Here is a 15,580-nt window from a genome sequence, read left to right as displayed (position 1 = left end):
CGGATTATTCGAGTTGTTGGATTATTCGAACCCTCGTAGTTTAAAGGTTTGACACCAAGCATTCGTGACTTTGCCTGTGAAAGGGTCCCAAAAACAATCTCTTATTTTCAAAATTCAATACTTAAAAAGGCCCATTTTTGTCAATTTTTCGTTGAATACTGGAACAACAAACAACTTTGTGGCAACGAGGAGGATTGAAGTTTACAATAGCTCAAAGTATTTGAATTAGGTTGATCATTAAAAAAAAAAATCTAATTACATTTGATTAAAAAATTCCAAATGCAACAAAATCCAAAAACCATAAAGATTAAATGTGTATTTAAAATACATTTTTAAATGTTTAATTTAAAAAAAATATTTTAGAAAAAAATTAAAACGTTTTGAAAACCACTCAAAAATAACTTTTCAAACATATTTTAATCAATTTTTATCAAAAATGTTTAAATAAAAATGATTTTTTTAAAAACCATTTTTTTCTCGAGTCAATCAAATAAGCATAAATCAAATACCATAATCAATTCTATAAAAAATATTCAAATAAAAATGAGTTTTTTAAAAATCATTTTTTTTCTCAAGTCAATCAAATGGGCCTAAATCAAATAACATAATCAATTCTGTCAAGTTATTTTGATATGTTTGGATTTTGGATTGCGTTTTTAAGTGTTTAATTTAAAGAATAAGTCATTTTGAAAAAAATTGAAATGTATGACAATCTCTCAAATTAGCTTTTGAAGTGTATTTTCAACCATTTTTGTCAAAAGTGTTTAAATAAAAATGAACTTTTTGAAAAACACTCACAAGTCAATCCAAATCAACAACTTAAAGAACAAACAGTATTAAGAAACCAAAAGCTAACAGAAAGATAATATCACTACTTTTCTCCATTATTCCAAATAAAACTTAAGCATAATTAATTAAAATGTTTTTGGCAAACATAATTATTGCCAACAAAGTGGCGTCGCTTTACAGGAAGGACAAGAGTCATCTTGCATATTAAAGCCTAAATCTCAAAAACTACATTTTAAAACTTGCCAATCTAACAAAATACTAAATAACTTGACAAGTAAAAAAGGATGGTAGGATACAATTTGCTTACTCTCTGAGTGAGTTTGCTTCTCACAGGTCTTATTATAAAGAGCTTTCTATAAAGGGAAGGAAAGGAAAGGCTTTTATCCTATAGAGTAAAAAGAAAAGTCGGATTCTTCAATGGAGGGGAAGAAAAGAGCACACACGTTCAACACGAGTCTCGGAAGTGAAAGCAATTTACCGAGGCTCAGTAAGTATATCCTTTCACAAACATTCCTGTCTTGGCATCATCACTTTCACCATCAGCAGAGTACTTACCGAGCTGAGCGAGGGAGTTGGCCTTCGCACGCACCAAAAGTGCTTTCTGTGCAGCCTCCACGTTTTCGGGGTGTCCTTGCCATGTCTTGAGAACGGTGTTCTGCAATGCACGAGCGTAAGAGAAGGATACATGCCAAGGGTTGGGACTTTGGTTCATGGCATTCAGGTTCAGTGTGGCTTCCACTTCAGACTGTCCTCCAGACAAAAACTGCAGACAAAACAGAAGACTTTCATTGTTATATCCGCCATTAAAATGAGTTTGTTGAACAAAGGAATGCTATTGCATCCCCAACCCAAGAGTAAAGAACTGTTTAAAAAAAAGCCAAAGGTCAAAGGAGCTCATCATAAAATCAAGATGAACACTATATCCCTCCCCTAAAGATTCTACAATTTCAGTAGCAAAACAAAATATAGAGTGGCATGCACAATACTGCTGCGAGCATGGAAAAATTGTGGATGCGATGGAACATTTGAAAAGAAGTTCAATTATTCATACCATGATTCCAGGAACTGCAGGAGGAACTCTTCTCCTGAGCATCTTTAATGTGTATTTGGCGATAGTTTCAGGAGAGGCCTTCTCCTTGTGCTCAGCCCCCGGTGTTACCATGCTAGGCTTTAGAAGGATTCCTTCAAACAGAACATTGTTTTCAGCCAAATAGAAGAATACTTCTGACCAGACCTTTTCAGCCACTTCAAGTGTCCTGTCAATGGAATGGTCCCCATCTAGAAGGATCTCAGGTTCTACAATAGGTACAAGGCCATTGTCCTGCATTAACAAAGTGAATTATGAAATCTGTAATAAAGCGATAGAAGAAAAGAATTTTATTGTAGTGAAAAATCTCTTCGAATATATGATCCTGTAATATATATTTATTTCCAACCAACCAGGTAGAGCAAAACCCAAATTCTTAACTTAGAGAATCTCCCATGATTTGCCAATAGAAAAAGTGAGGGATGGTAAACTAGTTCATTGAACAGCCATATACCTGAGAAATGGCAGCATATCGTGCAAGGCCCCAAGCAGCTTCCTTAACAGCCAGAGCAGAAGGACCACAAGGAATGCTAACAACTGTCCGCCTGTATGTTTAATATGATTTAGATTTTGCATAATTAACCCAGAAATAAATGTTAGAGGAGAAAACCACCCCATATAAGAGGAGGGCCTTTGTTCTTTCAGAAACAACTTCCAAGAAAAACAGTAAACTCCACATGTTAATACTCAACCCAGATTCACGAAGAACATGCTAACTTACCACTTAGCAAAACGAGCGCCTTGCTTATAATATTCCGCGGATCTTGAGGCCAGTCCGTCTAAGCCTTGACACCAAGATTCATTGTTGGATCCCGGCAAAGGAACCAAACCCTGAAACCCACACAATACAAATATGAACAAAACTCGATATTAAGAAACTAACTTAGCATAGTCAGATACTTTGTAACAGCAATAAAAAAATAAACTGTTTGGTGTATATTGAAAGGTAAAAGGACAATTCACCTTATCAACTTTAATGCCAGGCATAATTTTTGCCTCCCGCAAGCAATCGACAAACTTCTTTCCATCTGTGGTTGATTGGTAGAGTGTTTCCTCGAAAAGAATAGCACCCGATATGTACTCGCCCAAACCAGGTGTGGTCAGCAAAAGCTGTCTATAAGCTTGTCTGTTGGTTTCGGTATTGTCCAAGCCAATGGATGCTAACCTCTTCCCACATGTTGCATTAGATTCGTCAATGGCAAGAATACCACGTCCAGGTGATGCAACTGATTTCTGCAAACCAAAGAATGAAACAAAATACTGACTTAATACAAGAAACCCAACCTAATTAAAACGCAGTGCAATATAAAATATGAAGATGATTTTGCCATTCCACAACGTCATACTTAATGATTTCAAGCCTACATTAAAAAAAACGAAACAGAAAGGGGGAAAAGTCCATGACTGCCACTAAAGAACATCGTAACATGATGAACAATTACACACATCAAAACCCATCTCTCATACGTATGAATTTACAGCTTCTCGATGAATGGAAGAAAAAGGGAAAAAAAAAAAAAAAAAAAAACCCAAAACACCCAATATTATAAAGATCGCAGAAAAATCAACTTCTAGGTCAACGTCATATTAAAAACAAATTCGAACCCTGATAAAGACAAGGCAAACAAAAAAAAAACCGACCCACAATCGCAAGCATTCAGCAAGTACATCACGATCAATTCAAAACTCCAATAAATGTAAATCAAATATCAGATCCAAATCCCAACAACAACCCCACATGCCCTTCCAAACTAAAATCAGAACAACGATCTAAAACCAAAAACTCACCGCGGTCTGAACAAGCTCATCGGAGTAAGCCCCAGCACGGATCGGAAGAGAAAGGCGTCGACTAGAAGACGATCCGCGCCTCTGAGAGAAGGATTGGTGGGCAATCCACTGGGAGGAGGAGGCGTTCAACTTAGCGAAGCTCAGGCAGGCCATGCTTCGACAACAGAGAAAGAATTGATGAAAACACAGAATCGAAACGGGTTTTGGGTAGATTTTAATATGGGAGTAGTTGGGAAGAGAAAGAACCAAAACAAAAAGATGGGTTCGTTCGTAGTCGTAGTTGAGATGGGTTGGTGAATGGATCGGCGTGCGCACGATTGACCAGAATCGGTACTTTTAAAAGTGGAGAAAACGTTTTGTATTGGGAAATCCGCCAGGGGCAGGTGTGCGGCGATGCAAGTGATGTATTGCCAAACGGTCCTTGTCGATGATTTCTATATTACCAAATTATTGGTTTTTCAATCATATATATACAAACTAGTTTGAGGTGGCTAACATCAGTATACCGCCCGTCGTTAGAAGTCGCCTTCTCGTAAGGTTGTAGTGTTAAAATAGGAAAATCGTCGAAAGTAATCTAGTTTTTATCTTTTAGAAAATCTATGGAAATTTTAAAAAGATACAAGATTTTGAATACTTATATTATTTATACTATTTAAACTATATAAACTTTTGATTTTTCATCTTATATTTAGGATTCATATTTTTTAGCATTAAATTTTTTATTTTTCATCTTATCTTTAGGGTTCATATTTTTTAGCATTAAATTTTTTATTTTTCATCTTTATCTTTAGGATTCATATTTTTTTAGCATTACATGTAAAAAAAAAATTGTCTTTAAAAATCACATTTTATCTCTAACTTATATCAAATAAAAGAGACAAATATCATTTTATCTCTAACTAATATTTACTACACATTTTTTAAATTACATTTTATCTTTAACTAATAACTTAAATAAATGAAAAAATATTTTTAAAAATCCACATTTTATCTCTAGTTAATATTTACTCCACTCTAGATTTTTTTTAAAAAAAATCACATTTTATCTTTAACTAATATATACTTCCTTTAAATAAAGGAAAATAAGTTTTTATAAAAAGTCTATCTAAATTATTATTAGATTTCAAATCTAAATTTCCTCTATTTGAATTAAATCTTTAGTTTTCATCGGGGTTGGGGGTTCCGTGTACCGTCAGTACAAGATCGAAAAGAATAATGGATCCCCCCTTGAGACATTTCGACTCTTTCGATCTATCAGAACATATCTCTTATTCTCATCTTTATTTTTATTTTAATTTTTGTTAACTCGCTCTCACTAATTTTTTTCATAGTATTTTTTAAAAATATATTTTTAAGCATTATTACCCCGTTTTTGTGCTTTTTTCTTATTATTTAACATTCTAAGTTTTTTCAGCTCCTTGGCAATGCCTATAATGTATCTCTTTCTTTTCTTCAACATTTTTTTTTTCATTTTTTTAGGACTAGAAGTAGTTAGGTGTCGAACTTTTTTTTTTTTAATTATTACTATTTGTTTAAGGTACGTTGCCTTTTCCATTTTTTTCATTTTTTTTTTCATTTTTTTCATTTTTTTCATTTTTTTTCATTTTTTTCTTTTTTTTTTTCATCAAACATGAATTGTGTTGAATTGAGATACGGATGAAATAGTCCTTTAAAAAAATAAATAAAAGAATAATCCTTCTTTTAAAAGGAAGTTAAATAATATATTAGAAATATGTTTTTATTTCTAAAAAAAAAGTAATTAACTTTTAGTTTTAAGGTTTTCTTATTATAAATTCAAACATTATTAGATGTTTGTTCTCTTACTACCAATATTTAAACTAATAGATCAAAAGTCATTTCGAAAACTAAAAATAAAAAATAAAAATAAAACTATTTTAAAAAATCATATTAATTCAAATTTGTTTTTAGTAATACGAAATTTTAAAATATATACATATATATAAATAAATAAATGATTATCAATGTAAGAATCTTATTTCGACTTATACATGTTCATATATGAAACACGTACAATACACCTAATTTCAACTAGTATTTGAAAAAATTATGTAGAATCTCGGTGCTAGATTCCACCGAGAAAATTTAAAAGAATCTTTGTATATAAGATGAAAAGTTTACTTTTTTTTATTAAAATCTATGTGGTCAATCTCAAAGATCAGAAAACTTTATTTCAATGGATTTTCTAAATGTGTGTTAGTTGTGAAAGATAGAAATATTCATGGGTTATTTCTGACAATTTTTCTTTAAAATGGGCTATTGCTAGAAATAGCATCGAAATATTTTTTATCTTTGACAAATAACACATTTTTCAGTCAATTATTTGAATGGGGTGCAATTCGCTAGGATCGAGACTGAGATCAAACAAAATTTTAATTTCCTTTAATGAAGCATCCAAATCAATGATTTTTTTTTTTATTTCTCGATGGAATCTTAGTCACGATGAAGCCTGAGATTAACTATTATTTTAAGTCATCTTCCCAAACATTTTATACTATTCCTTAGATCTTATTTTATCTTTTCTCCAAATCCTATTTCATTATCCATTCAACTTCGTTTTTTGTTTCTTGATCATTAGATGTATGTAATATTTGCAAATATTATGTATGTTGAAATAGGAAAATTGGAAAGAGTTCATGATGAACAAGGAACCAGTAGAGAATTTGAAAAAGTTTACACTCTCAATCTCAAGTTCATACAGTAAATCTTAGTCTAAATCTCACATGAGATTTACTTTTTCACGTAATCTCGGGACAACTATTTATATCTTACCCAAGATTTATATCTTTCCACTAAGGTTATTAAAAAAATAATTATATATATATATAAACTTTCACCAAATATGTTCTTGGTGCAACAAAATGCATTTCAGAAACCAAAACATTCAATAAAGGATAAAGCGAGATATATAGCCTGTTTTGGTGAACTAAGGATTGTGCAAAAAAAATTAAAAAAAAGTTAAAAATTGAAGCAAAATCCCAAAATGTAAAAGTGAGTAATGCCTTGAAAAGGTGAGTAGAACTTCTTGAAGAAATTACTTGGTGGTTACAGAAAAAGTGAATTACGTATAATAAAATAATTTAATAATGAGAGTATAAACATAAAATGTACGTTAAAAGTAATATATTTGGACATGCAACTTAAACTGATCAATATTTTAACTCAATCTCTATGAATCAAGAAAAATTATTCTAATAAATTGTCTAAAATAGTGCTAGTTGTGAAATATAAAAATTTTTGGGGATTATTTCTAATAATTTTCAATTGTTTTGAAACCATGTCAATTCTTAAAGGTTTAAATGAAACTTTTAAAACGATGAAGGTAATTGAAAAAACTGATGGAATGATAGTTTTGGAGTAAATTTTAAGTTGAAATGAAACTCCGGAAAGTTTAGGAGACTAATTAGAAGTTGTCTTAAATCTCAATACTATTTTGTAATTAACCTAAAATAATCATGTGGTTTGTGAAAAGTTAATTGTAAAAAAAGAAAAATTTTAAACGAATAAAGGGCAAACATTAGTCTAAATATTGATTGACCATAATTTGCATGATTATATATTTATTTATTTTATAAAGAGTGACGACGTGTTATTTAAATATTTAATATCTAAAGTAAAAATACATGTCAATTAGTGTCGTACAATGCACACATTAACATATCATAGTTTTTATTACTATGATTAATAATAATAATAATAATAATAATAATCCTTAATGTTTGATATTAGTAAGAACATGAACAATAAAATATGCGAAAAGATGAAAGTGAATTGGAATATCATAACTGACAAATATAAGGTTAAGTTATAAATTTAGTCCTTGAACATTAAAATTCGAATATGTTTGATTTATAAATTTTCAAAAATGTCAAATATGTTCTTAAACTTTGTGTCAATGTGTCTTTGAAATTTTAAAAAATTTTAAAGAATAACTTATCTACTAAATATATATTTGAATTTTATGTCTAATGAAATCTTAAACTTTCGTGTTTTTTTTTTCTATTATATCAACCTTGAAAAACTTAAAACTTAGGGACTAATTTTATAATTTTGAAAGTTTGTAGATCAAATAAACACAAACTCAAGATTCAAGGACTAAATTTTAGTTTAAGCAATATATAAATAGATAAATATGGAAGAAGAATATAATTAAAAAAACTACTGAAATAAATGAGGGATAAAAAAAAAAGTAATAATAAACGTAAAAATATGATAAAGTCTTCAGGGTCGTTTAGAGCGCTAAGTTTGTGTTTGATGTGCAGACTATTTTAATATAAGTTATAATAGTTTGTGTTTGAGGTGTAAATTATTTTGGTTTGGATAAGAAATAGTTAACACCGTAACAAACAATAAAGAAATGAATGAAAAAAATAGTAAATATTATGACAAAAGGGGTTTTAAAATAGTATTTACTATACATAATTATACGTTATCGTACACATCATAATTATATGTTGTTATCGTACACACCATAATTATAGTCGGTACCTCAAACATGAAGTGAGTTATAATAACCTACTCCACCAATTTCTAACTGGTGCTCCAAACGGCCCTTTTTATGATTACAAATATCTAAATTCTCAATCTATATATATGTTGTTCTCATAGACTATATATATATGTGCACATGTATACATATATATATATATATGTAAGCATGCATGTATATGTATTTTTTATTTTTTAAGTGTGTACATGTATTTGTGTATATATGTGTCTATGCAACAGAGATCAAAATCGGTTTATTTTTTCGATTTTAGAGCTAACTAAGACCAAACCAAACCAAACACAGTTGTATAATTAAGAAAACCAAACCAATTTCCAATAAAGAACCAAACCAATAGATCAATTTTTGTTCCATTTGGTTTATTATTGGTTTTGTTCATGGTGTTGGGCCTTATATTTGTGTTCTTCATGTTGGGCTTTTTTTTGCTTTTTTTTTAAAGATAGAAATGGAACCTTTTTTTTGTTTCTTTTATGAGTATTTTTGGAATAATAGACATATATACACCATAATAGCTAGTTTTTTTTTTTTTTTTTAAATAACAAATATACATATACTATAATAATTAAAATACTGGAATCTAGGATTAGAGTTTATTTTTAATATATATACACTCGATTTGGTTCGATTTTAAATGATCTTTTCAATCAAAAACCGATTTGAACGAATATTTTTCCTCTTCTTCAAATACAAACTAAAATGTCCAATTTTAATTAAAAATGGAACCAAACCAATTGATCGGTTTGGTTCGATTTGATTTTTCGATTATTTGTTGCACTCCTAATATATGTATGTCTACATATATGTATATAGTTAACATGAACATGGTTTTTTTAGGAAAACATGAACATAATTTAACTGATATAAATTTATATTATTAACCTCGAACACACGTAACATATGTATTATGCATGTATGTATGAACATAATCTTTAGAGGAATAATGTCTAAGTTATGAAGAAAAAATAATCTTGGTTTCAAGTTGACAAATATTCTTTAAAATGTGATTAAATATTGTAAAATTATCTGACTAAAATGTTGGAGTCTTTATTACTACTAAGTGATTTTTCTCATTATGTGATATAAAGAACAAAAATATACCAATTTATAATTCATTTACAGTTAAATATATCTAAAAGATTTTAGATTGACATTCTTTTAACTTTTTACAACATGTTACAAATGGATCTTTTTTCATCTTAAACCACATAATCATGACTTGTGAGTATAGAAATTATGCACGGTTGCCTTGACATTTGTATTCATGTGATTATTCCCTTAATAGATGAAAAAATTATCAAAATTTTTTATCATTGTATTCATCTTTTTCAAAAAAATTCACTACGTCATCAATTATCAGAAGGTAAACAAGTTTCATAACAGTTGTGATTAAATCTATAAATCTATAATTAATCCTAATTTTAATCATGTTCAAATACCATAAACAAGTAGAAAGAACACATAACCAAATTCTTTCTAGCATAAAATATAATGAACAATAGCCTATTAGTTAATAAGAGTAACAAATCAAATGTTTTATCTAACAAAAAATAGAGTGAATCAACCATGTATCAACTAGTTTAACATCGACGAATTAACGATTTTTCCTTACACAAAATATCAATGAATACATCAACTAGCCAATATTTACAAACTAAAGTTTTTTTCCTTGCACAAAATATTAATTCTAGTCAAATATAATTGATAAATCATCTTCTCCTTGATTTAAGAATATACATAAACGTTTGTCTCCTAGATTTTTACTTGATCAAACATTTCAACATTTTGGTATAAACTTTATAATCACTATCCTCCATGTTCTACAATTTATAGGCATTTGTTCGATTCTTCGTTAGGACGATCTTTTGGTTTTGATGAAATTTCACTAACATCATTTGATGCATATCCAAAATGTATTTTCTCAAGTACATCATTTCTCTTTAAATTTTCAAGATAAACATTTATAAAAGAAGACAAGTCTCACTCAATGGTCATTTCTTTCTTTTAGACTTTTGCTCATGCTACTTTGACCATAGCATGCACCATCAATAGGGGCAAGACTTTTCAATCGAATTTATGTTGATTGATAGGCACAAGGTATTGTTTACATTATATCTCTATAAATTCTCATCCATTTTTCAGAATTCAAACAACCATTTTTTTAAACTGTTGAGCTCTTCTGTTGACACTACATCTCCATAATTTTTTATCTTCTTGTAATTAAACTCATTTTTTCAATAAATTTTTTGGATCAGTAGTTTACACACTAGAAGATGTCTAGGTTTTTCGAGTATAAATGAGTATATGTAAGAAAACTAAATGAAAAAAAATGGTGTCTCAAGGTATGAAGTGAGATTTTGTTGTACAAGATATTTTTCGCAAAAGCTCAATATTGATTATGAAGAGATATATTCTCTTGTAATTGATGTACTTACATTGAGATATCTACTTAGTTTGACTGTGTATCAATCAACTTATAAGAACAAATTTTACATAGAGATAACATATCTATTGACTAAATGGAACTTTAGGGATTGTAATTGAAATAAAAACTAGTCATTATGGGGGCGTTTGAGGCACATGATAGGTTATTATAGTCTGTAGGTTATAATAAACTGTCTATTTTTATAGTCTATGTTTGGGGTATAGACTATTATAGTCTGGTTTATAATAGTCTATGTTTGGGGTGTAGACTATTATAGTTTGGTTTATAATAGTCTATGTTTGGGTGTAGAGTATTGTATTCTGTTTTATAATAGTCTGTGTTTAGAGTGTAGGTTATTATAATATGAATTATATCAGTCTGTAACTTGAATGTAGATTATTTTAGACTGTGTGTAACTTTTTTTACTACCATCTTTTATAATACTAATAATTATGCATATGAAATATCATATTTTGAAAATATAATTAGGACTATATGTTCCACCAATTTATACAAAATTAATTTGATTGTAATTTATCTAAAAGCTAGCCACAATTGTTTTTGTCATTTTGGGAGGTACCTTGGTTAACATGGTCAAAAAAAAAAAAAAAAAAAACAAAAGTACATTACTTTTGAATGCAATTCATGTGTTTCATATATAAACCTCTCTTTTTTGGAAGTAGAAAAAAATGTAAACAAAATAACTAACTCATGATTGCATGATTGAAATATGAGAAGAAATATTTTCATACCAAATGTACGACAAACTTAAATGCATAATTGAAACAAAGTAATAATTGTTCATTATTGAAAAGCAGTCCAAAATAAAGGTTGATCAAACATTCTCAAGGAGAAGGTTGCAATAGTCCAATTTTAGGGTTGTGGGAACGGATAAGAAGCTCTATATATCTTGCACACTACGGAATGTGATTTGCATAAGCTTCACCATCTGTGGGTTATACAATTCAAAAATAACTTGAAGTTGGTTTACGACTTCCGTACATAGTTCGACTTCAATTGCACGCTTCTCTTTCGGCCATTCTACAATCACCTTCAATTGGTCATTTACAAACTCCATCGTATTCCTAACAATCTCTGTCGTTTCATATTGATTCTCACTTCACTTCCTCTTACTTTCTCTCGAAACATTTTCTCCTTCAGTGCTTCGACCAGTACGTATTCCATGCATGTCATCATGTGACATGTCCATTCCCTGACTAGACATTGTGGGGATGTTCAGATCCTGCGATTCATGAATAGGAACACCATCATTCATATGGTTTGGCATGTTAAACTCGACGTTCACAAAGGTCTCTAATCGTCCTCCCGTATCCCGATCCTTGTTAAAGACGTAGGCTAGATCAACATAGTATGAGAACCACTTGTGTATAAGCCCCCTTGTTGCAGGATGACTCTACATGAAAAGTGAAGTGGATGTTATGATTATGTTACTAATATTCGTAAATCAATTTAGAAAAAGTTGCACCTTAACCCATCCAACAAATAACTCCCGCTCTGCAGCGATGCATTGGAATTCCTCATTCCAGCCGAATCCACTACAAGTCGGTCTTCTCATTTCTGTGATCGCTTGGTAAGTTTTTTTTTTTCAGGGATTTGACTCGACAGACTATAGTCGGTGATCCTTGGATATTACAGCCGAACAAATTCACAGCCATCAAACGTTGTAGTTGTGCTAAGTACCCAGGTCGAAACAACCCATTGTCTGATCTCCATCTACCAGATGCGACCAAACGCCACCAAGCACTCGACCAACTTTGCTTCTTCCTTTTTAGTCCAAGTGTGCTTCGGGGCTCTTGAGGAACTTGACATTCTAGTGTATACACATACACATTTTAATACAACTAAACAATAAACAAAAATATGAAATATAATTAATAGGTTAAGTGAAGTACAAAATATAGTAAACATAATGAGAGAGTTTCTCTAACATCCTGAATTTCAGAAAAATTTAAGTTAATTATCTAAAATTATTGTGTTTAAATTTCCCTTTTATTTGGAAAATTGGGATTAAATTGAAATAATTAAAAAACTTTTATTGGTTAAATTGAATTTAATTGATTAGATATTCGAACTAATTATCTTGAAAATATTGAATTTTGCTTCCCTTTGATTTTGGATTTTAGGGCCAAATTAAAAAAAAAAAAAAAAAAAGGAGATAATTAATTTTATGTGGTTTTGAATTGATTTAAATATTTGGAAATCAAATGATGGATCTTATGCCATTTACTTTTGGTTGTTGGAGCTTAAATTGAGATAATTTGAAAAGTTAATTGATTTATTAATTTAATAGAATCTTTAGAGATTTTGGAGATATTGTGATACAATATTTTATTTATATTTTCAAAATTTGAAAAAAAAATAATAATTAAGATTTTTTTGAAATTAAATGAAAGTGAAAAGAGACAAAAAAAAATTGGGAGAAAGCAATTCGATTTTTCAGCGATGACTTCTACAAAATTGTCGATTTTCAGAGTTTGAACCGTTGGATCGTGCTCAAATTTGGTCAATCTATTTGAGACATATAGAGTTTCATTTTGAACGGTTGGATTGTTGTGTGAAGCTTTGGTTGGCTTGTAATCCCTGCTGAATAAAATCTATAAAACTAGAAATTCCCCTTCTCTCCCACTCTCGCAAACCCTCTTCATGAAGACCCTCACTATCAGCCGCTAGCCTAAACAATTTATGTCGTCCGATAACAACACCCGTTGCCTATCTATAGTTGCCACACTGATTCCATTGTCATTGAAATTGATATTTTGGGTAAGTTTTAGAATTCTTGGAGGTTCTTAACCATCCATTAACTTTTTGCCCAAATCGGTTGATATCCTTTACGCTTCACATTTAGATTGAAGTTTGGGAGCGTTTCTGGTCACTGTCCAATAAGGGAAATGAGTTCTTGAACATTTACTATTCGAAGTTTGGAGATTAGTGGTGTGCTTTCTAGCAGGATTTTTTAGGTAAGTGGTACTATTAGTCTTCGTGCCAAGCGGCCTAGATTAGATTTATAAAGTTAATTAATGGACTCTAAAAGCATGATTTTATCATTGTGATCTGCTTGTTGCATGACAGTTATGAGTATTACGAGCAGAAATTCTAAACAGTACTGAAATTATGTATGTGATACATGATTAAACCAATAGGGCAGTTTACCGTCTTGCCTTGATGCATGTTTTATTTCAGAGGACCGACGGGTCTAGTTTCATGTTTGACGGTGTGCATTCAGGCCACTAAACATGCGTGAATCGACAGGTTTATATTCATATTATTTTTTTTTTATGTTTGACAGTGTGTCTTTGGGCCGTTAGACATGCATGAATCGACAGGTTTACGTTCATGTTATTTTTCCATGTTTGACGATGTGCTTTTGGGCCGCTAGACATGCATGAATCGGCAGGTTCATGTTCATGTTATTTTTCCATGTTTAACGGTGTTCCTACGGGCTGCTATACATGCGTGAATTAACAGGTTCACGTTCATGTTACTTTTCCATGTTTGACGATGTGCCATCAGACCACTAGACATGCAAGTGAAGGCAAGATAGTATATCATTTGGTTTCTTTTCATTATCCGAGACAGTTGTAGTTATTTGAGCCACGGGCCTATCATTCTCTACTTGTGGATACATAGCCTGATCCCCCTTCGGGTCGCTAGATATGCTTGAATCGTTAAGTTTATGTTCATGTTTCTTTTCCCATGATTGACGGTGTGCCTTCAGGCCATTAGATATGCGTGATCCGACAGGTACACGATTATGTTTCTTTTTCCATGATTGACGGTGTGCCACTAGACCACTAGACATGCAAGTTAAGGTGAGTCAGGTTATCCATTTAGTTAGCCATTCAGGAACAATTTCACCATGAAAGTTCCACTAACCACAAGCATTCACTGCATGTGAATGCACAACCTGATCCTGGTAATGGGATCACTTACTAGGTATTGTTATACTCATCCTTTTTTCTTTATGTTTTCTAGGGAATGACAGGAACAGGTTGACAATTGACAGACGTGACCCATGGTAGAGCTATATGGGGACAAGTGAAATCGCTTCCACTCAGTCTATGTTTTTGTCATTTGAATGTTTTGAAACTATAATTTATGTGAGACAGCAAATTTTAACATTTTGAATGTTTTCTTTATGAATATTTTTTTTTAGGGGACCCTGAATAAAAGTTTTATTTATTTATTATTTATTTATTTTCGAGTTTATTTTGGAAAAACTATCCTTATTGTTTTAATGAATTTTTTTTAAACAAAATATCTGGGTTTTAAATGTGTATTTAGTCGTAACAGCCTTTGTCAAAATACTCGAAAGGTTGGGTCATTACAGTTTCGAATGAAGTCATTTCACAACACACGATAAAGAAAATGAGCGCTCTAATTGATTAAAGAAGCATAAAGGCACTTCACCTATGCAACTCCCATTCAGTAAATATATGTTGTGCCAATTCATCCCTCCATTGGGTCCATTCATTTGAACTCTCAATATAATTGATCTCGTTCCCCCTAATTGTAGTAAAGCTTGAATCCACCTCATCCAAATCCTCGGTCAGTTCACTGTTAGTCATCTCTCTGCTGATAAAATTGTGCAGAAGGCAACACGTTATGATTGTTCGACAATTGGATTTGCATTGGGTAGTATGATTTTCCTTGCAAGATTGCCCATATACCCTTTCAACAACCCGAACGTTCTCTCAATGATATTCTGTGCAAAAGAATGCTTCATGTTAAAGAATTATCGTGGAGTTGTTGGTGCATTACCTCATCCACGCCACTCTGAAAGATGATATCTTTCGCCTCTATATGGAGCCAAAAAATCCTCTACATTTGGGTACCCGACATCACATAGATAATAATACCCTGTTGAACGTCCAATCATTTCAAACCTTATATTAGAAATACAATGAGTAGGGAGAGATAGTATGTGTAGCTAGTTATCCTTCAGAACCTT

At 30.9% G+C, this 15,580-nt stretch overlaps 1 protein-coding gene across 1 annotated transcript; it reads right to left on the bottom strand.

Annotated features, from left to right (window-relative positions):
- Positions 1 to 884: 884 nt before the first annotated feature.
- Positions 885 to 4,106, bottom strand: LOC120068269 (fructose-bisphosphate aldolase 3, chloroplastic). Its single transcript, XM_039019986.1, has 6 exons — positions 3,665 to 4,106; positions 2,840 to 3,109; positions 2,598 to 2,707; positions 2,331 to 2,421; positions 1,841 to 2,110; positions 885 to 1,552 (listed from the first exon to the last, which is right to left on the bottom strand). The coding sequence occupies exons 1-6, from the start codon at positions 3,815 to 3,817 to the stop codon at positions 1,274 to 1,276; spliced, it is 1,173 nt and encodes a 390-aa protein (XP_038875914.1). The 5' UTR covers positions 3,818 to 4,106; the 3' UTR covers positions 885 to 1,273.
- Between the last annotated feature and the right edge of the window lie 11,474 nt (positions 4,107 to 15,580).

The sequence above is a fragment of the Benincasa hispida genome, chromosome 12, assembly GCF_009727055.1.
Source record: "Benincasa hispida cultivar B227 chromosome 12, ASM972705v1, whole genome shotgun sequence".
Lineage (NCBI taxonomy): Eukaryota > Viridiplantae > Streptophyta > Magnoliopsida > Cucurbitales > Cucurbitaceae > Benincasa > Benincasa hispida.
Note: the sequence above shows the minus strand (reverse complement) of the source record. Positions and strands in the feature narration are given on the sequence as shown.